Here is a 25997-nt window from a genome sequence, read left to right on the forward strand (position 1 = left end):
TTTTAACAAGGAAAGGGGACCATTTTTAAATTTAGAAAACCATGTTTGGTCCTCAGGGACAAAACTTACTCTATTTTTTATTACTTAAGGAGGTAAGTGCATATTTTCTAGGGTATAGTTTTGAGAAAAAGGGAAATGTAAATTTTAATGCGTTTATTTATATTTACTAAAGTTTTTATACACAAAAAGAACTCTGAGTTGCCTTGACTTTCCTTTTTAAAATTACCACTGTATTACAAAAAAGAGCCATACTGTGTTAGTGACAGCCTGGGCCTTTGTCATATAACTCCCAGAGAGGCATTTGATTTGTAATTAATTTTCTCTTTCTCTTTTTAAAGCAAATTTAGCAGAGCTCTTAGTGCATCTTCTCCAAAAAGGACCATTTCCAAAAAAAACAGCAAGGTAAATAGACTTAAATTTATAATGAACAGAGATGATATTTTCTATTAAAATGGAGTTTATGAAAATTAATCAAGAAGTTTTTTCTTCATTTATTTGTTGATGGGTTCTCTAGTATGTATCCTTATGTGCTTAAGGCATTTAAATACTATTCCTATAATAGATATTATTGGTTTTTCAAAGAGGAGTTTAGGGGTATGAGTATAGAACACATTCATTTCAGAAATATTACTCTGACAGTTTTTGTGTGTATATTCCCTATCAAGTGAAATTCATCAGCAGATGACCCTGGGTTATAAGACCTGTGTGTATTCCTTGACTAGACGTAGTCCCTTATCTTTGCTTCCAAAAGATCCAAAAAGCATGTCAGTTAACCTCTAAATCTCTCTTTTCCCTTTGATATTCGGTACTCTATATGCAAATAGAGACTAGGTATTCACTTTCTCGCAAAGCTTAAAATGTGGCAACTTTATTAACGAATGGAGCATTTCATCAAATAGGATAACATTTACAGTAAAAAATGAAGGTTAATCATTAGCTTAGAGGACAGCCTCTCCATGGCAGAGAAGTGTCAGGGAGGGCGAAGCTGCAGTCCTCTCTTCCTAGCTGCATTCATAGAAAGCTGTGACCCTCAGTTCACCCCTCAGATCCACTGATGTTCCCAGAGGAAGATATTTACGACCTTCATCTATATCCTGTTAAGGGCTGACCTGACATTTTTGCCATTGTCCTGGTTTATTCTCTACTTCTTCTGTTGTACATCGCTGAACTATTCTAAGAGGATTTAAGAAGAGTACAGTATTCTACTAAAATGTACTAAAATGCTATACTGCAGACAAATTTATTGATACATGTCAACAGATATAAATACATGGATAAATAAACATGTAGAAGTGTTCTTGGGCAAGTTTACTTTAATTGCATTGGGAAACAGATAATACCATGAACTTCCAGATGTTCAAGCTGGATTTGGAAAGGGCAGAAGACTCAGAGATCAAATTGCTAACATCCCTTGGATCATCAAAAAAGCATGAGAGTTCCAGAAAACCATCTACTTCTACCTTACTGACTATGCCAAAGCCTTTAACTGTGTGGACCACAACAAACTATGAAAAATTATTAAAGAGATGGGAATACCAGACCATCTGACCTGCCTCCTGAGAAATCTGTATGCAGGTCAAGAAGCAACAGTTAGAACTGGACATGGAACAACAGACTGGTTCCAAATCGGGAAAGGAGTACACCAAGGATATATATTGTCATGTTGCTTATTTAACATATATGCAGAGTACATCATGCAAAATACTGGGCTGGATGACGCCCAAACTGGAATCAAGATTGCCAGGAGAAATATTAATAACCTCAGATATGCAGATGACACCACCCTTATAGCAGAAAGTGAAGAAAAACTAAAGAGCCTCTTGATAAAAGTGAAAGAGGAGAGTGAAAAAGTTGGCTTAAAACTCAACATTCAGAAAACTAAGATTATGGCATCGGGTCCCTTCATTTCATGGCAAATAGATGGGGAAATAATGGAAACAGTGAGAGACTTTATTTTGGGGGGCTCCAAAATCATCACAGATGGTGACTGCAGCCATGAAATTAAAAGATGCTTGGTCCTTGGAGGAAAAGTTATGACCAACCTAGACAGCACATTAAAAAGCAGAGACGTTACTTTGCCAACAAAGGTCTGTCTAGTCAAAGCTATGGTTTTTCCAGTACTCATGTATGGACATGAGAGTTGGGCTATAAAAAAAGCTGAGCACCAAAGAATTGATGCTTTTGAACTGTGGTGTTGGAGGAGACTCTTGAGAGTCCCTTGGACTGCAAGGAGATCCAACCAGTCTATCCTAAAGGAAATCAGTCCTGAATATTCATTGGAAGGACTGATGCTGAAATTGAAACTCTAATACTTGGGTCACCTGATGTGAAGAGCTGACTCATTTGAAAAGACCCTGATGCTGGGAAAGTTTGAAGGCAAGAGGAGAAGGGGATGACAGAGGATGAGATGGTTGGATGGCATTACTGACTCGATGGACATGAGTTTGAGTAAGCTCCAGAAGTTGGTGATGGACAGGGAAGCCTGGAGTGCTGCAGTCCATGGGGTTTCAAAGAGTCAGACACGACTGAGTGACTGAACTGAGCTGAACTGAACTGAACAGATAATAATAGTGTCTATCTTACAAAAATAATTGATAGGATTAAATGATCTAAAGTCCTCGGCATAATACCCAGCACATAGCAGGTTGCTCAATAAACACAAAATACTAACAATATTATGTAGGGAAGGTGCTCTTTGTACTAACCAGTTTGCAAGGGAATAGAAGGAACTGTATTTACATCAATGGAGGCCCTGATTGGAAGGTGCCATTTGGTTCCTGTGGGCCCTGGTGGCTCAACAGTGAAGAATCCACCTGCAATGCAGGAGCTGCAGGAGACTCAGGTTGGATCCCTGGGTCAGGAAGATCCCCTGGAGGAGGGTATTGCAACCCACTCCAGTATTCTTGCCTGGACAATCTCATGGACAGAGGAGCCTGGCAGGCTACAGTCCATGGGGTTGCAAAAGAGTTGGACCCAACTGAGGCAACTTAGCAAGCACACATGCATTTGGTTCCTGTGTAACCTTTGTAGCAACCATCTTGCACCTAAGGGATCTCTTTCTTTCACAGTTTTCTCAGGATTTCAGCTACAATGTATGTCCATGAGAACAGACTCTGTGTCGCCTTCCTCACTCTCTGTCCCAGGGGACTGACACATAGTGTGTACTCAAGAACCATTCGTTAAATCAATGCGTGAATGGAGACCAGTCTGAAAATATTCCCTGTAACAATCTAAATTTAAAACATTAAGAGATTTCATGTCTTGAGTGCATGGGTGGCGGGGGAGTTGGCGTATAAACACAGAGTCCAGGACTTATATAGACATTGAAGAGCATTCATTCATTTCAAAGACCTCTTATAGTCACTGTCTTATGCCTGTGGAGGCAAAGTTGAGTAAGATGTGGCCTCTTCTAAGGAATTTTAAGCTAGGGACTTCCCTGGTGGTCCAGTGGGTAAGACATCGCCTTCCAATGCAGGGAATGCAGGTCCCCCCCATCCCAGGGGGTCAGGGAGGTAAGATCCCACATGCCTTGGGGCCAAAAAACCCAAAACAGAAAACAGAAGCAATATTGTAACACATTCAATGAAGATTTTTAAAGGGTCTACATTTTAAAAAAAAATCTTAAAGAGAAGATAAAAGAAGTTTAAAGTAGCCAGGGAAAATCAGAAGAGAATAAAAAGACCAGTTGTACCTGGAAGTGATAAATAATGTAGAAGCTCAGAGCACTGCGGGAGTATCATGGGAACCAGGCCTTCAAGGGGGCAAAGCTTTGGCTGGAAAGTGCCAGGAGCTGCTGGAGCAGTTCTGGATGGAATGACAGAAGCCAAGGTCTGGGAGCTGGTGCTGGCTTCATTGACTAGGTGGGAAGTTTGTTAGAGAGAAGAGGAGAAGTTAAGGCTGAAAATAAGTCTCAGTTTCTGGACCACCAGTTAAGGAGTTCATTTGGTAGCCATGAAGACCTTTTGAATAATAACAATAAGTTGTTCAGTGTCTCTTTTCTTTACAGACAGAAAAAGGGAGACAGCATGACATTGAGAATAAGAGCACATATTCTGAAAGTGTCGTTGCTCAGTTGTGCCTGACTCTCTGCAACCCCATGGACTGTAGCCCATCAGGCTCCTCAGTCCATGGAATTCTCCAGGCAAGAAAACTGGAGTGAGTTGCCATTCCCTCCTCCAGGGGATCTTCTCAACCCAGAGATGGAACCCGGGTCTCCTGCATTGCAGCAAGATTCTTTCTGTCTGAGCCATCAGGAGAGCCCCACAGATTCTGAAGTCAAGTGTTATTTGGGTCAAAGCCTGGCTCTGTAACTTATTAGCTGTGTGATCTTGAGTGAAGAACTTAGCCTCCCTGGGCCTCATTTTTCCCCATCTCTAAAATAGGGATGAGAATAGTACTTGCCTTATAAGGGTTGTTGAGGGTTATTGTGAGGTTCAATAAATTAGTATACATAAAGCACTCAGAAGAGGGTGTGCCACATGAGTGTCATATAAGTATTCACCATTAGTATTTTCAAACCCACTCTTTCAGTGGTTCTCATACTTTGTCATGTATCAGAGTCTTCCAGGGAGCTTGGCAAAATACCAATGTGTGCTGTTGACTTGGGTGAAGTTGAAAAAACCTCAGAGTTCAAGTAGAAATTCACTGAGGACATGGAGAAGAAGAGCGAAAGGGAAGGAACTGATGCAGACACTTTTCATTATCCTGCTTCCTATAGATTGCCAGCCCCCACCTCAGTCTGGATGGAAACCTATTGAATCAGAATATTTCAGGGCATTTAGATTTTTAACAAGCTCCATAGTAATCTTCATGCAAACTTGAATTTGAGAACCATTACACTGTTAATTAGATTCACGTAATAACTCTGAAAAGTAGGCAGGTATGATTTCATCCTTCCTATTTTATTGATGAAGAAAATGAGGATCAATGACACTTCCATGACTTGTTCAGGGCTTGACTCCAAGTCTGACTCCAGGTCTTGGGTGATTTTCCTATATTAGGTCAAAGGATTTGGAACAAAACCATAGAGATTTAAAACAATCTGGCACCTTTAGGGAGTAGGTTGGAAGGGAAGCTGCTATCCTGAAATTAATACTATTTAATTCTAATCAATTCAATAAATTGCATTGAGTTCCTTCTGTGTACAGAGCACTAGCAGAGCATCCTCAGAACTGTTCCAGTGAGATGTGGGAATGGTATAAACCATCCACTTCTTGGTATTCAGTGGTGGTGGTTTAATTGCTAAGTTGTGTCTGACTCTTTGTGACCCCATGGACTATAGCCCACCAGGCTAATCTGTCCATGGGATTTTTCAGGCAAGAATACTGGAGTGGGTTGCCATTTCCTTCTCCAGGGGAATCTTCCCCACCCAGGGATTGAACTTGGGTCTCCTGCATTGCAAGCAGATTCTTTAGCAACTGAGCTATTGGTATTCAGTGAAAGTGAAAGTCGCTTAGTCTTGCCAGACTCTTTGCGACCCCATGGACTATACAGTCCTTGGAATTCTCCAGGCCAGAATACTGGTGTGGATAGCCTTTCCCTTCTCCAGGGGATCTTCCCAACCCAGGGATTGAACCCAGGTCTCCCACATTGTAGGCGGATTCTTTACCAGCTGAGCCACAAGGGAAGCCTATTGGTATTCAGAGTGGCTTCTTATTGCACCTATGCATGACTCAGTTATATATATTTTATATATATATAATAGCCCTAAAGATTTGGGTAATTGTTAAAAAGGGTGAAGTTAATCCCACCCACAATATTACACTGAAGAACATTTTCTTTATGCAGATAATCTGCCCAAGAAATTCAAAGACCAATTTAAGCTTTTTCTTGTCTACTCCTTCAATTCCCTTCTTACCCTGGACCCCCCAGGAGGAAGCAAACATAACACTTTCTATTGCATTAGTAGGAAAACTCATATTTAAAGAGCTTATATAAAACTGGGCAGAAAACCTCTCCTATCTCTAGTCAGATTCCTCACCAACTGCACAGCTGTCTATCCTAGTTCTGGCTCATTCCTCATGTGCAAGTTTTTAGTGCAAATATGTACCAGTCCTAAAGGTTTATCTCACTTCACTTCCTAGAGAGCGTAATTTACTTATTTTCATTTTCCCCTGTAGTGTTACTCATCATAGTACTTAATGTATATTTGCTGAAGGGATATAAGAATAAATAAGACATAGACCCAGAACTGTTCTCAAAAATAGGTGGCAGAATTGGATACTAATATACATGATTTAAGGAGTAATTAATAGTATTTCATGCCACAAAAACCTTTTCTGCAAATTTTCATGCTGCCTGAAATTCTTCCATTGGGATTTATTCTATCATGTCTTGAAGACATTTTGTTGTTCAAAAGTATCTTATTCAAAGAAATGGACCTCTGTGTTCTGACAGTATCTTGTCTGGTAGGTCCTCTTTTCTCAAAAAACTTCAAGAATAAGTGCTAAATGAATGGCACAGACAATTGTCCTGCAGGGAAAAGAGAGCGTGGCCTGGAGTGCCAAGGAAAGGGAAGGACTTGGCTTTGAAAGAACTTTGTTTTCAAAGAGGAGGAGGGAGAGATAGGCTGAAGGCAGCAGCAAAGATCCCCCGGGGAGTGAATCTTCAGACATCCTTCTCAAAAGTTGGTGTCACTGATTTGTCATTTCTCATTGCTGAATTTTTTATAGGTTTCTTTTTCAGGAAAAAAACAGTCATGTCCTAACTGGGTTTTCCAGACCTTGGTTATAACCCTCATTGCTGTGATGGCATTTTGGTAAGAAAAACATCAGTGTTACGCTACGTCAAGCTCTTTTTCTCTTTCCATCTTCCTTTCTCACACATGAACTGGGGACTGACTTTCTATTTACTTTGAAGACTGAGAAGCCCTTTAAACCAGGTGTTGGTCTTTGATTTCGCTTAGAGATGAGGGAGCCCTTTGTAAACTCATTCTTTGAAGGAAAAAAAAAAAAACACAGGCTTTCTGCTCTTAAATATGAAGTGATCTTTTTTATAATCAACTGATTATTTTTTACTAGCCCATTGTGCCTTTCATGTTTGTGTGTATGCACGTTTGTGTGTGCATAAATGTGTGTATCTTGTTTAGTCCTGCCCTGTAAATAACTGTTGCAAAATCTTTGCTCTCCTTTCCCATCTACTTGGAGGAAAAGAGTGAGTAAACAATCAGGTACAATCCACTCTCCCCTGGATACTTAAATTTATTAGGATTCTTCTGGGTTTTGTGCCAAAAGAGACTATCAGATTATCCCAAGATACGCAATATGATGAAATGCCAGCCAAATGTGCTAAGCAGTTAAATCAAACAAGTACAGAAAGGATGAGGTACTTGCTAGGCAAGTATTGGATACCCTTGGTCTGCCACCCCTCCTCCACAGGAGGAAGAGTCATGCTTTTCTGGAATGAGAGGTTTTTCTCAGGCCTTTGGTCTTCAGGCCTGGGCTTCCACTATGATGGCTCCTCAGCCTTTGAGCCCCGGTCATCTTGCCTGTGTCTTCCCTGCCTTCTGGTTTCCTGTCTGACTATTCACAGGGTGAAATGGGTATTTATCTATCCCTCCAAAATGCTGTGTTAGTGTGGGAAAGGACTCGCTCCTGGGCCATGTCCCAGATGAGACAATTATCCTCAGAGGCTAAGTAAGCGATGGGCCCAAAGATGCTTCCGGTTCCTTGAACTAAGGCAGCTTCCTAGTTATAGGAGACACTGTTGGTCTCTCTGTACCCTTCTCTCCCCTCAGCATTTTAACTTTTCACTTGCTACTGCCCACTGTGGGAAGCATCCCAAGTATTTGACATCACTACATGGAACTTCCATAGAAGCTGGTGTCCTTTCTTCTCGCTTCTAAATGAACTTGTCTTCTGCTAGGATTCTCAGTTCAGCAGAGAGTGAGCACCTTGACCTTTCACAGACATGCTTAACATTCTCTAGAGACACAGGTTCCCATGAAAGCCAAATGCAAAGCTTATAGGAAGTCTAATTTTGACATGAAGAAACTGCTTTTTAAATGTGCTCATCAGATCTTATGAATTCCAATGTTGTTGACCTCCAAGGCCAGAAATAGGTGGTATTAGGCTTATTGTCTTGTTTCCAGCCTGTGGTGTACCCGAGAGGGGTCAAAGCCCTAAAGAAAGAAGCAGATGCCTATTTTGGTCTATGATCCTAGAAGCTGCCTGGGCCATGCATTGACGCAGATAGCAGACGGATCAGAAAACATGTTTAAGGATTAATAGTAGGGAGATAGAGAATGGGGAATGTGGGAGAACAAAGTCAGGGAGACTGGACCACAGCAAGTAGTTGCCAGGGCAACGCAACAGATTCTGTCTGACGGCATATTTGGGGCTCAGCATGGCTTTTACCAAGCAGCCCTGTGCCCGCTGGGTAGTAACCAGCTGCTTCTGAGAAAACTCTGGGAATTCTTTCTCTATGAGCCGAATTCAAATGGGGGGTACATTTCTTTGTTTGTATTTAATGATGGTAAACCCACTACCTTTGATGGGGAACAAAATAATGAGGAGTTGAGTCTAGGGAACCAGATGTGATATCAAGCTGGCAGGAGGTCAAGTGAGGTCCCCCTGTGTCAGGCCCACACACAGTGGGATGGTAGAGTTCTACAGACACCCTCCCAGAGAGGAGGATGCTGAGTGTTGGGATGTGTGAGTGGTATCAGGAATAGCTTCCCAAAGCTCAGGACCTTTGAGGAAAGCCTCCACTTGGATGTATAAGTTCTGATCATTGTGGGGAACGATACACTCATTATTTTGAAGTCACGTAGAGTGGAAATGGACGCTTTATGGCACTGCTTTTCCTTCCTCTGTCCAATTTGGTGCACTGCACTCTCAAAAGACAGGCTGCAGGAAGACGTCAGAAGCGGCCAAAAGGATTGGGACCTACTGCTGACTAAACCTGTGTGGCCTTTCATCTCCCTACACCACCACGAGGCCGCCTCCACTGGGGGATGTGAACTTTGCTATGACTTTTCCTGCAAGGAGCAGAGGGCTTCCTCCAGCGCCCTACACACTTCCTTTTGTAATCTTCCGCTAGTGACAGACACTTCTGAGACAGCTTGCCAGGGTCAGGGGTCTGCTTGTGGAAAAATGCCCCACCTACCCCAGGAGCCTCTGAGCTCCAGGAAGACTGGGAGATTGTTCTCACCAGGGCAAAGAAGCAGAGCTGTGCTGGTTTCCACGGCCGCCCGCCCCTTGCTCGCTCATCTGTGTGGTCTGGGAGGGGACATCTCTGGCAGCGGGTTATGTGAGATTTATCTGGGATCAAATCAGCCACATAACTCTTTCTTTTGTTATTTTTTTAAACAGTGGCTTGACGATAGTCTCCCTTTACATACTTAGCTTAAAAGATCAAGACCGATGTACGCCAAGTGCCCCTTCCAGGTAAGAGTTCCCATCTTCTTTTCCTTCGGGGAGGACTCTTGAAGGCCTCTTTCGTTAATTATTTTGTTCTCCTCCTCCAGCAACCTCACAAGCTCCCAGGAGCCAGCTCTGCCCTCCACAGCTTCCCCCTCGGGTAAGATCTCCCCATCGGTCACCTTCAAACCCAGCCTGGGTTTCATGTGACTTGTCAACAGAAGAACCAGCCTTCCAGGTTAACCTTATCACTTCCCTCCCCTCTTCCTGATGCCTTGCAGCACCTAATACAACCCTGGCAACCACACCACCCTCCTTCCAAGTACCCGAGATCACTTTCTGTGAGATCCTGCCATGTCAGCAGACTTATTGCTGCCCCATCTGGGGAACAAGAAGAGGCCTCTCAAGCCCCGTGCAAAGACAGTCGGAGGAGCAGGAGCCGAATCAGGGGCCATGGGGAGATAAAGAACAATCAAAGGGTAACAACTAGTGCTTTGAATCTGAGGGGTTTGCTCCCTTTCCCAATGTTTACATGGTTAGTCTGTTAATGAGTCTAGACAATGGTTCCACTCCTCCGTTAGGGGTGGCAAGATCTCTAAAAACACAAACGTACAAACTTGCAATCATTTCAGTTCAGTTCAGTTCAGTTCAGTTGCTCAGTCATGTCCGACTCTTTGCGACCCTGTGAACCGCAGCACGCCAGGCCTCCCTGTCCATCACCAACTCCCGGAGTTTATTCAAACTCATGTCCATTGAGTCGGTGATGCCATCCAACCATCTCATCCTCTGTTGTCCCCTTCTCCTCCCACCTTCAATCTTTCCCAGCATCAGGGTCTTTTCCAAGGAGTCAGTTCTTTGAATCAAGTGGCCAAAGTATTGGAGTTTCAGCTTCAGCATCAGTCCTGCCAATGAATATTCAGGACTGATCTCCTTTAGGATGGACTGGTTGGATCTCCTTGCAGTCCAATGGACTCTGAAGAGTCTTCTCCAACACCATAGTTCAGAAGCATCAATTCTTCAGCACTCAGCTTTCTTTCACATCAAATGATTGCATTTACAATATTGAATTCCCAAAATATTGAAGTGTTGATGGATTCATGTGAAAGGGTCTCATTTGTCCTTTGCCAACCAAGATAGTAACAGTAGCACAAATGAAGTCATCATGTGCAGACGGGTAGACTTTTTGACTCACTTAGAACTTAAAAAGTGATATAGCATCTGGGCTCTCTACCCAAACCAAGTGTGACAAGATGTAAATGGCTTTGAAGATTCTATTGAGTTCAGGGTAAGCTTTAAGTCCATGAAAAAAAGCTTTCACTTTCAAATTATCTTCTTGGGGCATAGACAAACACACACACATACACACATATGCACACACGTGCACACACACACACACACACATACTGGTGCTCTTTTAGTATCAGAATGTTCATGTTAAAAAAGCTGAGAATTCCCTGGTGGTCCAGTAGTTAGGACTCCACACTTCCACTGCAGGGGGCACAGGTTCAGATCTGGGAACTGAGATTTCACATGCTACAAGGCCAAAAAAAAAATATGGAAACTTGATTAAGGACAAAATTATCGCTGAAAGATCAAATACTGCACATCTAAATGTATACTAAGGTTTTTTTTTTTTTTTTTCAGAAATTTCCTTCTGTATACACACATATTAGCAAGTGTCTAAAATAATAATGTGTGCATTGCTCAGTCATGTCTGACCCTTTGCAACCCCATGGACTGTAGCCCACCAGACTCCTCTGTCCATGGGATTCTCTAGGCTAGAATACCAGAGTGGGTAGCCATTCCCTTCTCCAGGGGATCTTCCTGACCCAGGGATTGACCCAAGTCTCCTGCATTGTGGGCGGATTCTTTACTGACTGGACCACCAGGGAAGCCCAAAATAATAATGATGATTATGCTAATAATAACAATACATACATATCAGTGTGACTTATCAATTAGAATGCTATGGTAACAACTCGCAAATCACAGTGCTTAATGTGCTTATATTTGCTCTATACATCAAACGTGCATCAAAAGATGGATCTTGTACATCATGCTATTCAGGACTAAGCTGATGAAGCTCCTTCTCAGTACGTATTTCCACAATCTCTACAGAGGTGGTAAAAGAACAGGGCAAATTGTGCATTGGCTGTTAGGGTTTCCACTAAGTCACTTCTTCTTACATGTTATTCACCAAAGCAAGTGACATTGGTTATGTCTAATTTAAAAACAGCTGGTGAAGTGCAGACCTACACATGCCTGGAAGAAGAGGAACCAGAATATTTTTGAATAGCCCAAATTATGAATGACATCATTATGGTCAATGGTTGAAGTTGGGGGGCAGCAATGTAATCTCCTCTATTATTTTATATTTGAAGCTTGAATAAATAGCTTCTACAAACCATTGTTATCACCATCATCACAACACCATGTTATGAGGTATTAATACTGTAGGCAAAGCACCGTCATAAGTAGTCTACATGACTAAGTTGTTTAGTTCTCGAAAGCTTGAAAGATAGGCAGTTTTATGATCTTTTTTCCCCCAATGAGGAAGCTAAGGCACAGAGAGTTTTCCCCACAGCTACAGGAAGCAATGTTTACACTGTTTCTCTCTTGAAAGCAATTTTTGATTGAACTTGGAAACAGATGCATCACTATAGAATGAAGATAAAAGTTCATTTTAAAGAAAAAAATTAATTTCAGTCATCACATCCTCAATGGTTTTAAATATGGAAAAATCCCTTACTGTCACAAAAATCCCCCAGAACCTTCATTTCTTACTTAGAGCACATGGAACCTTATGGCTGGTCAATCTTTCCCTTATCATGGGAGTCCACCTTGGGGACACTTGGTGTCCTTTTCTGAGAGCAGTGCTCAGATGAGACCATCTCACTCATGTGAGGTGGATAATCATGGATCCTGAACAGGAAGAGGTTGGACACTGGCCAGATCTTCACTTCCAAAAAGTTTTTTGACTTTTGTGCAAATTCACTCCTATAGCCACCATCTCTTCCCATCAAGGGGAGATTGGGAAGAGCAGACCATATCAAACCAGATGAAGGTTTGCTGCTCTCTGCTCTGGGACAATGAATGTCTGCTTACCTTATGTTTCCATAATGACGAGAGACACTGCAGAGAATCCTGGAGAGAGGAGATCTGCCCCAGGCGTCTGGCTGTGTCCTCCGAGATGCAGCAGTCAACTTCTCTGGCTAAGAATGGAGTTGAAGTTCTGCTTTATCAGGTTCTCTGACACACTGGGCAATTGTTTCCTCTTCTCTCTTTTCACTTGAGAAAAAAAATGGAAAGGATTGAAATGTTCTGTTTGCTATCACCTTCAGGAAACTTGAAAACTCTGGGGGATTTAGAGTTATAGAAGGCCCCAGAGCAGCTACTCGAGTGGTGCGCTGATTTTTTGACCCTGAGATTATGAATCCATTATGCTTTTGAAATTATTTGACTGAAAAAGTATTAATATATAGAGCGAGAATGTAACTATAAGTTCAGTTAAGCTTTTAAATGAATTGTTTTTGTTAATCTAACAGCAACATTTGAAAAACGGTACGTATTTATGGGAGAGATGTTACTTTTTAAGTTCACAACCAACATCACAGACCCCTTTATGCAGTCATCTGGGGTTCCAAAGTCCCCAGGTCAGGAGGATCTTGGATTTGTACCAGCTTATCCATTTTACTGTTGATGGAACAGAAGCTTGGCACTTTGCTTAAGATTCTGCAGTGAATTATGAGTAATGTCGAAATCAAAATCTAGGTGCCCATCCCCATCATTCAACCTTTATTTATTTAGGCTTGTGTGTGCATCTACCTGAGATCAACTCCAGAAGATGCAGAAAGTGTCTATTCTGTCGTTCTAGAAAGCAATTTCAGCACATAGCCTATGCCTCCTCCCCTTTGCCTATAGCCATTAAAAATTTATATTAAAAAAATTAAATTAAAAAAAAATTAGGGAAATAGAGCTAATTAGGGCTTCCCTAGTGGCTCAGATGGTAAAGAATCTACCTGCAATGCCAGAGACAAAGGAGACATAGGTTCAATCCCTGAGTCGGGAATATCCCCTGGAGAAGGGATGGCAACCCACTCCAGTATTCTTGCCTGGAGAATCCCCTGGACAGAGAAATCTGGCGGGCTACAGTCCGTGGGGTCACAAAGAGATGGACACGACCAAGTGACTAACACTACTACTACTGCCGTTGATTTACAAGATTGTGTTAGTTTCAGGTTACAGCAAAATGATTTAGTTACATATATGTATATAATTTCCAGATTCTTTTCCGTTATATGTTGCTATAAGATATTGAGTATAGCTTTCTGTGCTGTATAGTAGGTCCTTGTTGGTTATCTGTTTTATACATAGTAATGTGTGTGTTTTAATCCCAATCTCCTGATTTATCTCCTCTCCCCTTTCCACCCTTGTCTGCTTTGGTAACTATAAGTTTGTTTTCTATGTCTGTGAGTCTCTTTCATAAGTAAGTTCATCTGTGTCATCTTTTTAGATTCCACATGTAAGTGGTATCATATGGTGTTTGTCTTTCTCTTTCTGGCTTACTTCACTTAGTATGATCCTCTCTAGGTCCATCGATGTTGCTGCAAATGGCATTATTTTGTTCTTATTATGGCTGAGTAGTATTCCATTGTGTGCCTATAGCCACTGAGATGTCGTTCCCACTTGAGGATATTTCTGGGGTCTGAAGAAAGGCATTTTCCCCCTGCTGATGTTCCATCTCCTCACTCTGTCCAGGGCACCATGTAACACCAGAGTTTCTAAATCCAACAGAGGAGAAAGTCAGGCAAATATTCATTTCAACCAGGTGTTTCTGGGGCATTTAAGACCAACTACAAATTTACAAATACATTTTTCAATTAAATATTGTAGAATAACCCTCAGTAGGATGTGGAGTAATATCTCATAGTTTACAAAGCCCCATAACACACTTATGAGCCTCCTTTCTGAAGAGTAAGAATACTAGTAAAATAAAGAAAGGGAAATTGGCATTTTTATGACATGTTGAGCTCAAGCCATTTTTATTCCTTTGGGCCTAAGTTGATCGCTTAAAGTGTCTTTCAGAAAGGTTATATCCCCTCTTCCCACACTTAATAAAAGGTTTGAGTAAAACTAACAAGTGGAAAGCAGGTACTTCAAAATATTCAACTTATATTCTGAGGAACTGAGTATAATGGAGTAGATTTTAATCTATGGAACTAATAAAGATTTAAATAGGCAACAGAATTAGACATTAAAAAGTTAAGTGCCTATGGGAAAAAGTACCAATAGAATTCTATAGATTTTAGGAGATTTGGTAAAGATTTTTAAAATCTCACAAAGCAAGAAACATCTGTAAGTCATGCTTACTTTGATTTGGAGACCAGACCTCTGAGAAGAGCCAGTGGTTGCAAGAAAATGTTTCCCTGTGTTAAAGGACTCAGCCATGGATTGGTTGGGCTTATTGACTTTTTCTTGGCCTGAGTCTATTTCAATCAGGGAAGAGAAAGGAATCCAAGATGCTGTACTGGGCCTCAGCCATCAGTACAGTTTTACAAGTAATGCAATATACACATTCTACCACGACAGGTTATGCTTTGGTTGGACACCATCTTAAATCTCTCTTCTCCAGAAGTTTCTAATTTAGCTTATGGGGAGATCTCATTTGCTGATTGTGAAATATATTTCTAACTTTACGATGAAAACCATTGGGAATGTATATTAAGTTTATAGGGAATGTTGCTGGAAGGCTCTTGTAAAATGAGATCTACTCCTGTATGACTACAGGAGAATTTATGGTTTTCCAATAGCCAGCCTTTCAGAATGGAAAAGTCTTGCCTCAGAAAAGTGACACAGTAGAGGTGTTTTATAGGAGACTTAAAATTTGTTATTTCCAATCCTGCTTTTGAAAAGCCATTTTCATAATTCTAAGCTGCAAGCTCAACTTCACCTTTTTATGACCATTAAAAAATACCTTATCCCGTCAGAAGCTAAATCCTATCCTAGGGTTCTATGTCTCCAGGAACGTGGAAACATGCTTCTGTGAAACTAAGGCAACTCTGTAGTTCTGCTGCCAGACTTTATAAATGAGCTGTTTTCCTGCAAATTCAGCAGGAAAATAGAACAAAAGGTAAGGGAAAAAAAAAAAAAAACAGGTTAGATAAGTCTGGTTTCTCCTTCTCTTTATGCCTCATTTGCCTTGTAAATTAGCCTTCTATGGAAGTAATCGTAAACAAAACTCATAGCAGGAGACATGTGCCTGAAGATTATTGTTTGAAGAGCTGGAATCGAAGTAATCTTGAGGCTTTTTAGACAGCACATATATTTATATGTAAATGGAAGTAAATATTCAATTTTCTAGAAAATCAGTATATATTAAGGTCCATTTCTTCTTAAAGAGAAGCATCACACTGGGGAAGATTCTCAGCAAGCTGGCCTTGCCTTCCAGTTGTCTCACTCCCACTTGCTAATGAGATGAAAAAGTCCAGCTCCCTCATCTACCCCCAGCATCCCTCCCCACCCAGCCCCTAGGGGTTTCTCGTTTGAGTGTGGAAGAGAAAACGTTTCTCTAGAAGATACATGGTTGGCTTTCTCTTCTCTCTTCCTCCCCCTTTCTTGACGTCCCTCCTTCTATCCTTCCACAAATATGTATTGAGCACCACAGATGAGACTGGCATTGTCGAATGTGGGAATACAACAGTGAATGAGAGGCAGTGTTCCAGAAGCTCACAGCTGGGTAACTGGATAAGTAAACCAGCCCTTCCACTTCATGTAAGAAGTAAGCCAGAAAGATAAAGACCATTACTGTATACTAACACATGTATATGGAATTTAGAAAGATAGTAATGATAACCCTATATGCAAAACAGAAAAAGAGACACAGATGTACAGAACAGACTTTTGGACTCTGTGGGAGAAGGCGAGGGTGGGATGTTTCGAGAGAACAGCATCGAAACATGTATATTATCTAGGGTGAAACAGATCACCAGCCCAGGTTGGATGCATGAGACAAGTGCTCGGGCCTGGTGCACTGGGAAGACCCAGAGGGATGGGATGGAGAGGGAGGTGGGAGGGGGGATCGGGATGGAGAATACTTGTAAATCCATGGCTGATTCATGTCAATGTATGACAAAAACCACTACAATATTGCAAAGTAATTAGCCTCCAACTAATAAAAATAAATGAAAAATAAATAAATAAAAGACAAAAAAAAAAAAAAGAAGTACTAACCAGGACAGACAGAGACACTCAGGAATACACACTAGCTTTGCTTTCTCTCCTGAAATTCCATACAGAAACTAATTTCACATCTTGTTTCTTTTTCATTCCCATGAAAGCAGAACATATTGTATTAACTTATATCTCTTGTTAAATAATGTTAATGTCTTTGCCCAAAATTATACTGAAAAACATAGATATTGTTTAATGCAAATGAAGGACTGCAATAAAGAGGACATTTACTTGAAAAAATCTGCAAATTTAAAGAAATTACTGAAAACACTTTAAAATTCTTTTGTGAGGTTAGCTTAGCAACTCACTAAATGATGGCTTTCACTATCCACTTTAAAAAGATACACTTTCTTTTTTTCACAGCCTTAACAACCATTATCTGAATGGTTACCTTTTCAAAATTGCTTTTAAAATGCCTTTTTGGAGCTGACAGATCATAACCACTCCCCTGGCTTCCTTCCCCATCAGTAAACACTGGCCTCACACCAGTGATTTGATTCTTCTTCTCAGATGACTTCAGCTCAGTTTTTGCTTTGCGTGTGTGCTGAGTCCGTTCAGTCATGTCTGACTCTGTGAGACCCTATGGAATGCAGCCCAGCAGGCTCCTCTGTCTGTGGGATTCTCCAGGCAAAGATACTGGAGTGAGTTGCCATGCCCTCCTTCAGGGTATCTTCCCAAACCAGGGATCAAACCCGTGTCTCTTATGTCTCCAGCATCGACAGGCAGGCACCACCTGGGAAGCTGAAGCTCCCTTTTTTTTCTGTGTGGATCACATTATGCTTGGAGTTATACATAATTCAAAGAGTGTTAAAAGAGGTTCCCTATTCTGGAGTTTTTCTTTTCTTTTCTTTCCTTTTGACTGTCCCGCTCATTACATGGGATCTTAGTTGTTCCCCTGACCGGGAATCAAACCCATACCCACTGCAGTGGAAGTGAGAACCTTAACCTCTGGACCGCCAGGGAAGTCCTGGAGGTGTTGAGAAAGGGCAAAAATACATGAAAAGTTAAGTAACAAAACAGTGATAATAGCCCATTGATACATTGATAGAGAAGATATCACTAATACTGGTCACCACTTTGAGGATTCAGTAATAATACCTGCTACAGCATAATAGTAATACACCCTCCATTGGAAAGGTTGGAGCTCTCAGCTATGGTGATCTAATTTGGGATGGCGTCTTAGTCGGCTGGAGCTGCCAAAATAAAACGCCACAGACTAGGTGGCTTAAACAACAGAAATTCATTTTCTCACAGTTCTGGAGTCTAGAAGTCCAAGATTCAGGGGTTACGAGGTCTGATTCCTTGAAGTCCCACTCCTGGGCTCAAAGAAGATATACGGTTGGCTTTCTTTTCTCTCTTCCTCCCTCTTTCTTGACGTCCCCCTTCTATCCTCCCACAAATATGTATTGAGCATCATAGCTGAGTGTGGCCTTGTCGAATGTGGGAATACAACAGTGAACAAGAGGCAGTGACCCAGAAGCTCACAGTTGGGGGTAGAGAGATGCCTTCTCACTGCATCCTTGCAAATTCTCTCCTCCACACACACAAGGCTTTTCATGTCCTAATCTCCTCTTGTTATGAGAATGCCACTCAAATTGAATGAGGGCCCATCGTAACAGCTTCACTTTAATGTAATATTACTTTAAAGGCCCATCTCCAAACACAGTCATGTTCTGAGGTACCAGGGGTTAGGGCTACATGTGTGAAAATTTGGAGGACTTTAATTCATTCCAAAACAGGTGGCTTTTTGGAGAAGGGTGACACTAAACTAGATCTGTAAGAAAAGGCATAGGGAGGACTTCCTTGGTGGTCCAGTGGTTAAGGTTCCATGCTCCCAATGCACGGGGCCTGGGTTCGATCCCTGGTCAGGGAACTAGATCCCACATGCTACAGTTAGGACTTGGCAGAGTCAAATCGATTAAAACCAACCAACAAACAAACAGTGGCATAGGGATATGGTGGGTTGAAAAGTGAGAGAGAGAAAGAGTGGGGAAACATTCAACTGGTTGACAAGCTAGGGCACACACTGGGTTTCTTCTCATCCTGAACAAGCTTTAAGACTTTTTCCTCTTCAACAGGCAGACGCACATCATTCTTGGCAGCAGAGGCACAAACCAGCGTTGACTGGAGGAGTGACTGTAAGTTTACATTGAAGTGACTCTTCCTTGGCTTTGTGGAGCCAGGCAGAGTAACAACAAGCTATGAAAGTGATCCTGGGAAGAGGCAGAGGGACGGAGGCTGCACTCTGCCCTAAATACCTGTGGGGATTACATTTTTTGTAATCAATGCCAACCTAACTATTAAGGAAGCACTGGAAATGGTTGCATACTGCTAGGCATTTGTGGTTGATCTTCATGGATTTTAAGAATTTATTTGAACTTCCTGCTCTCTTCTTCTATTTGACTGCTAAGTTTTTAGTTGGTTTTCTGTTTTCTAACAAAAAAATCTTTATTGGCCAGATCGCATATCCCATTGCACTGTCCATTTTCAATAAATTTCAACTTAGTAGGACTTCAGTGATCCAGGTTTTCTTTTGGATGTTGTGGGGCTATCTATTGGAGCTTGGGTTTTATTTTATTTTTTTAGTTTCCTTAAAATTTACCGTAACAGCAACAAAAGCCTTCTCCCGTTCTTTTTATCTCATTTGAATGCAAATGGAATCCATTTGTCTAGAAAACTCTTATTTCACATTCTGTAATTTGGAGTCTGCACTGGAGTACAATGCTTTTTTCCTCTGCAGAAGAGTTTACTTTCTTTATTTCTTCTCAATTCAGGGATTGATACAACCATCAGTTCTATTCAGATTATGGAAATCCAGCAAATAATAGATTGGCGGTATTGCAGCAGAAGCCTCCAGTGCGGGTGTGTAAGCCTCCCCACTATCTCCCATTGTTTCTGGAATTTACTCAGGGCTCAGGGCTTTGGAGATTGGAATGAAAGCTGATGTTAGTTACATGGCAAAATCGATGTGTGCTTACATGGCTCCTCAAGTGGAAAACACATTTGTTACATGGTGGGCGAGGGAATCGTAAAATGGTTGGTATTAGCAAATGTCAATAAGCCATGGCTCCAAAGATTACAGTCTCCTGGTTTAATGGGTAAGTCCAGAGCAGAAAGCTTAGGGGGCAGCTCTCAGAGGCCACATACCATAGGCACAGAGCTGTTAGTTAATTTTATAGAAAAGGAAGACATTATTACTGATGGCTCTGAGTTATGAGTGAGCTGACATTTATATATTTTAATAACAAGGGATATCATTATTTTAATTGCTGAAAAAATAGAGCATATCTTAACCTTTTCAGTTAAGAGGAAAAAAATCTAGGCATTGCAAAAGTTTACAGCAACGTTCATCTCTAGTGTATCACATGCATCAAGGTAACGATGCATCTAGAAGCATAGAGGGCAAGCACAGAAGCTTCAGCAAACACAATATGCAAGTTGAAGGTATTAAGAATGGGGAGGTATTTTTCTTTATTTGGTAAGTATTTACTGGTTTAGTTAAGCCCGCTCATATTTCAGCCTGCTAGGTTAAAGGCAAGGCTGCGTATCTTCCAGACCACAGGCTCTAGGCCCTCAGTCTTCAGTAGTTACAGCATGTCAGCTCAGTAGTTGCGGCTCACAGGCTCAGTTGCTCCATCACACGTGGAATCTTCATGGACCAGTAGTTGAACGCATGTCCCCTGCCCTGGCAGGTGGACCCTATCCACTGGACCACCAGAAAAGTCCTCTCAGCCTTATCTCTTTTTAAGCTTGATATAGCTTAGGCTTCAGGCTGATGGTCCTGACTTTTATAAAAAAAATTTTTTTTATTTTTGGCTCTGCCACACAGCTTGTAGGATCTTAGTTCCCTGACCAGGGATTGAACCCGGGTAGCAAGAGTTCGGGCATCCTAACCACTGGACCACTGGGGTATTTCCTGGACCTGATTTTTGAAAATAACCTGAATGGCACTTTATTATTTGTTTATGACCTTTACATTCATTATCTCATTGAATTCTCACAAAATCACACAAGGTTGGTATTATTTATCCCCATTTTGAAGTTACAGAACTTGAGGCTCAGTGAGCTTGAAAAAGTCAGAGACAGACCTTAATTGGTTTGGTAGAATGATGTGATGATGAAGAGTAAGATGATTTGGGTTCAAATTCCAATTGACAAGAAGTTCATTCTCCTTGCGTACCTGTTTTCCATCTGTAAGATGAGGATATTTACTACCTAAGTAGTTGGGCTTCAGAGAAGCACATAGATAGTGGGAGGAACATAGTAGGAAACGACTTCTATTTATCTAAGCTTCCTCTGGTGGGACAAAGTCCTCCTGATCCCAATTCACATCTATTGCTTCTATTTTTGCTTTCTCATTTTTAACAACTCAGTTTAGTATTCATTAAAGAGAATTTAAAATGACTGGCCCTTTCCCTCATTTATCTGGCTTTATTTCTGTATATAATTCAAGGGATAGGAAGGTCATAAGAACTTGTGTTAGATACAATGTGCTGTTTTGCTTGAGTTTTCATTACAATATGAATCAAAGGAACTCCCCCTTTTTCCCAACCATCCCTCCCCAAGGGTGGGAGGAATCCCTGTATAAGCATTTCTATCCTGTGGTTTTCTCCATTACTCAATGATAATTAGGACTGTAATAATTTTACTTGATTTCATTTTTGAAAGTACCTGGTATTTCCTGCTGATGTTGCCTAAAAGGGAGTGGTTTACTGTATCAAAGCTGGTAGTTATTTTTTCCAGTTCTTTCCAGAGGTACTGTTAAGTTTGAGGCCTTTGCCTCATTTGTTTTCTGAAACCTCTGTCTCCTTAAGCGACGTTGAAGTCATTTCCTGTTGGTTTAGTTTTGTACATTTGGTCGAGGATTTGACTTTCTATCATTTCTTCTGTGTATTCTAAGAAACCATGAATCTGTTTGTGGTATATTTTATAGAGTTTGATCTGAAAGAGATCACTTTGAAATTTGACAGGTATATCTCTGAAAAATATGAAACTGTGCCATGTTAAACTTGATTTTCTGTATCTATCACATATAATAGACTATTTCACAGTTTATGTAGTATACACAACTAGAAAAAAGACTAAACCCTTCCCTGCATATTTTGACTTGTGATTTTATTTTTTCCCTTAATTAGGTCTGGAAATTACAATTACCATATTCCTGTTAATAAGTACACACCCACCAATGTCAAATTCTCTCTGGAAATCAAGTAAGTTCATAGCTGTAACAGATAATTCTGTTTTTATTATGTTATAATTCTGCTTTTACTATCTGAATACCAAGCCTGAGTTTCCCTCACAATTTGATTAATAATTTAGGAGGTGGAAAGTTTTCAGTTAAAGAACGACGGTTGGGTTGAGATGTGGGACAGTTTTAGGGAGGGATTTTCAAAATGAAGCCTGGGACCTTCCAAGCTTCTTCCAAGGGATAGAAAGGCTCTAGGCTGTGTGCTCATACCGGCAAAGTGAGCCTGACCTTGGATTTGATGTTCTCAGGCTGCCAGCTGCCCTTGGCTGTGTCCCTTTGAATTGGGGTGGGAGCTAGAATAATAGCATGTTTCCTTGATTGGGGTGGGGGTGGGTTGCACATTTCTGTGAGCTCCTGGGAGCAGTGCTAATGCAGATACCATCTACTTCCCCCAGGGGAGTTAAAAAATGGAGTCAGAGTTTGGAGCTTGGGCAGACCAGGGTTCAGATTTTGTCTCCATCACTTATTAATTCTGTAATCTTGGAAAAACCACTTATCCTCACTGAACTACTGTTTGTTCATCTATAAGATGAATTTGACATTGTATCATAACATGGAGAGCCTCTGTGAGAATCAGTGATAATAATAGCAAAATGAATTACTCCCATTTGCTGAGCACAGACTATATGCCAGACACTCTACACTTTACTACTGGGTCATAGAGTCCTCACAACAACCCTCTGTGGTTGGTGTTTTTTTCTAGTTTATATTTTTCAGATGGGAGCAGTTAGTTTAGAGAGGTCAAAAAGCTTGTCCTGAAAGTCAGGGCAATTAAGTGGTGGAGATGGGCTTCCAATCAGCCCTTCCATTCGACCATCACTTTGCTGCCTCCCCAGTGAGGTGAGACCCGTAAGAACATTGCCCCATCCTGGCATAGAGCAGGCACTTCACATTATGACTACCTTTCCTTCCAAATCACAAAACTCGAATCTATTTTATCGGCTATTTTGCATAATCATGGTACTTCAGAAGACTTTCACAGAAATTATGAAGTGAGGTACTCACCCTGAAGATGGTGTTTGTGTCTCTTGATGTCAGTTTCTCCTTTGTCCCCTCCACATTTCCTCTCTCCCTCTTTCCTTTCTCCCTTCCTTTCCCTTTCCTCTGTCTTCCCCTCTCCCCCTCTGCTTCCCCAGCTCTGTTATTCTTCCTCCATCATTTCCTCCCACTCCACTCTGGTCTCTTCCTCTGTTTCCCTCAGACTTCATACTCCTTCTCTCATCGACTTTGCTTCTACAATGAGATGTTAACACAAGTCAACTGCTTGCCTTGGAATGGTCTTTTTCAAGCAGCTAAAATTTCATGACTCACTATCCACCACCTTACAAGGCAGAGCAAAAGCTAAGTGTACTATTCTCTAGCACTCTCTGAGCTGCCTGGGACAGTGTTTCCTCATTTGTCCCTGGCTTCGATGGAAGGAAGTAAGCTGAAGTGGTATATCCCTTGAAGTGGCAGAAGGTCATCTTGAACCACTGAAAAGTGGGCGTTAGTCACTCAGTCATGATCAATTCTTTGCAAAACTTATGGACTGTAGCTTCCGTCCATGGAATTCTCCAGGAAAGAATACTGCAGTGGGTAGCCATTCCCTTCCCCAGGGGATCTTCTCGACCCAGAGATTGAAACTGGGTCTCCCACAATAAATCAGGCTTTTTAGTTTAGGAATCATTTTTTTTTCTAACAGCAGTGATCTTAAAGTAACACATGTACTTAACCAAGATTGTAGGTTGTCCCAGAGATAGGTGCACCTCATCCTCCTGATGATGATTCCTGGGCCAGCCTCTAGAGAAGAACCATTCTTTCTAATAGGTCTCCTACTCTGATAACTTTAAGGACTGATAATTCCTAATGGGGCTCACCCCCACACCCATACCTGTGTTGTCTGCCTCTCTGTTTCAAACAAGACCTATCCAGACCAGAAGTTTGCAGAATTTCAAATCCTGGAAATGTCAGATGAAAGCAAATTCACCTGCTGGTGAAAAGAGAAGGGATATACCCCCACATTGTTTCTATTTTTTAATTTTTTCCCAATTATTTTTATTAGTTGGAGGCTAATTACTTTACAATATTGTAGTGGTTTTTGCCATACATTGACATGAATCAGCCATGGATCTACATGTGTTTCCCATCCTGAGCCCCCCTCCCACCTCCCTCCCCATCCCATCCCTCTGGGTCATCCCAGTGCACCAGCCCTGAGCACTTGTCTCATGCATCCAACCTGGACTAAATTGTCTTTAAAGTCTGTGGAGATAAGAAGTTCTAATGTTGAAATGACTTAAGTCAGGACTAGGTTTTCAAGACTGTCGTGTGTTATCTCAGTTTTAGTTTCAGTCAGTTCCAGTCTACTGTACAATCAGATCCAGATAGACTGGGTGGCTTAACCCATGGACATTCATCTCTCACAGTTTTGGAGCCTGGGAAGTCCAAGATCAAGGCACTGGCAGATTTGATGTAGGATGAGAGCCCACCTCCTGGTTGATACATAGCCATCTTCTCTCTATATCCTCACATGGCAGAAGGGGTGAGAGGGCTCTCTGCGGTCCTTTTCATGAGGGCACTAACCACACTCATCAGGGCTTCGTCATCAGGATCTGTCACTTCCTTAAGGCTCTACCTCCTAACACCATCATATTGGAGGTTAGGATTTAAAATATGAATTTGGGGGGTGAGGGACACAAGCATTCAGTTGACAACAGTAGTCATCTGAGATTGAGTTTCTTTCTATTATGATGAGATGTGAATTAGTATATTGGCATTCGTGAGTTTTGTGTAATAACAGGCCTATTTGAAACTTTGAATGGATTTCCAAGTTATGTTCCCATAAGCCCCTCTTCTTCTCAAGCTGTAGCCTCTGAGAGCTGATATCCGCTTTTCCATTTGCCGTTTCTTTCCTTTGTCTCTTGAAGCACAACAGAGCCACTGATAGTCTTCCAATGCAAGTTCACCCTTGGAAATGTGTGTTTCCGTAGTAAAATGGAGGCCAAAGGGATGCAAAGTCAACAGGAAGTCTCCCAGGAGATGACACAGGTAACATTTTCCAGCTCCTCGGCATTCTGCCTTCCAGAAGTGCATCCGTAATGGTGGCACAGCCTCTGATCCTCACCACAACAGAGATGCCATGAGTCACATGCCGTTGTTCCCTTTTGCTGACCCTGGTCACCGCATTTGGTTCAGCATCCTTTGGAAGCTGCAGACTTCTCCAGCGACACCATCAGAAACTATGCCACAAACACCTCTCCTACTGCAGTCAAGGGAATGCTTTTCCGCCTGGGCTTTTCCCAGCGAAGAGTAAAATGTAGTTATGTGATGGATCTCTCTTTCATTCATTATTTAGGGATATCAGCACATTTGGAGCCTACCTGTAGCACCACTCTTCGACAGCGGGTACCATTTCCGGGTAGCTGCACCAGTAAGCTCTCTTTCTTTTTTCTTTTCAGTGAGAAAGAAATGGACCATTAAATAAATAAATAGGTAAATGGTGGTGGTGGTGGTTTAACCACCAAGTCGTGTTCGACTCTTGAGACCCCGTGGACTGTAGCCCACCTGGCTCCTCTGTCCATGGGATTTCCCAGACAAGAACAGTAGAGTGGGTTGCCATTTCCTTCTCCAAACAGATAAGTAGGTAATTTTAATTACAACTAATTCTTACATTAATCATTCTCTCCCCCCACTCCCCTCCTGACAGGATTTAGCTGACTGTTCAACGGACCCTTATTTTGCCGGGAAATTCTTTACAGACTACTTCTTTTACTTCTATCGACAGTGTGTATAATTTATTCAAGTTTGTTTGGGGACTCTACCAAAGAAAAATACTTCAATACAGTTAACAGAAACTTTTATCCTCTTGCAACTTCTCTTTACCCTTTGTAAAACATTCACGTTTATTGCCAAAGGGCTTTTTCCAGGCTTTGGCTTCCAAAGGTTTTGAGACATTAGTGAGGAGAATAAAGTGTTTGCTAGGATTTGAGGTACTGTGGTGTTTGATTTCGCCGTGACTATGAGGAAAACATTTCCTGGAGTAAACAGCACTGTTGGATTTGAAAATACTGCTTCTGTTCCTAAGGAAGCTGTGAGGTCAAAGTGCGCAGGTTTGACTTTACTTTGTCTTTGTATATCCCAACGCTTTTGAGGAAAACAAAAAGACCCACTTGAGCCGTGTCAGC

At 41.5% G+C, this 25997-nt stretch overlaps 1 protein-coding gene across 1 annotated transcript in view; it reads left to right on the forward strand.

Annotated features, from left to right (window-relative positions):
- MYRFL (myelin regulatory factor like) overlaps positions 1–25997 on the forward strand; it is a 122567-nt gene extending 96570 nt beyond the window's left edge. The window contains exons 15-25 of the mRNA XM_043447547.1: positions 339–402; positions 6672–6757; positions 9312–9386; positions 9467–9519; positions 9641–9830; positions 18678–18727; positions 19364–19451; positions 21725–21799; positions 24741–24861; positions 25169–25243; positions 25520–25997. Of these exons, the coding sequence (XP_043303482.1) occupies positions 339–402; positions 6672–6757; positions 9312–9386; positions 9467–9519; positions 9641–9830; positions 18678–18727; positions 19364–19451; positions 21725–21799; positions 24741–24861; positions 25169–25243; positions 25520–25606 (964 nt within the window). The 3' untranslated portion in view covers positions 25607–25997. The remainder of the gene's footprint in view (positions 1–338; positions 403–6671; positions 6758–9311; positions 9387–9466; positions 9520–9640; positions 9831–18677; positions 18728–19363; positions 19452–21724; positions 21800–24740; positions 24862–25168; positions 25244–25519) is intronic.

Source organism: Cervus canadensis, chromosome 25, assembly GCF_019320065.1.
Source record: "Cervus canadensis isolate Bull #8, Minnesota chromosome 25, ASM1932006v1, whole genome shotgun sequence".
Lineage (NCBI taxonomy): Eukaryota > Metazoa > Chordata > Mammalia > Artiodactyla > Cervidae > Cervus > Cervus canadensis.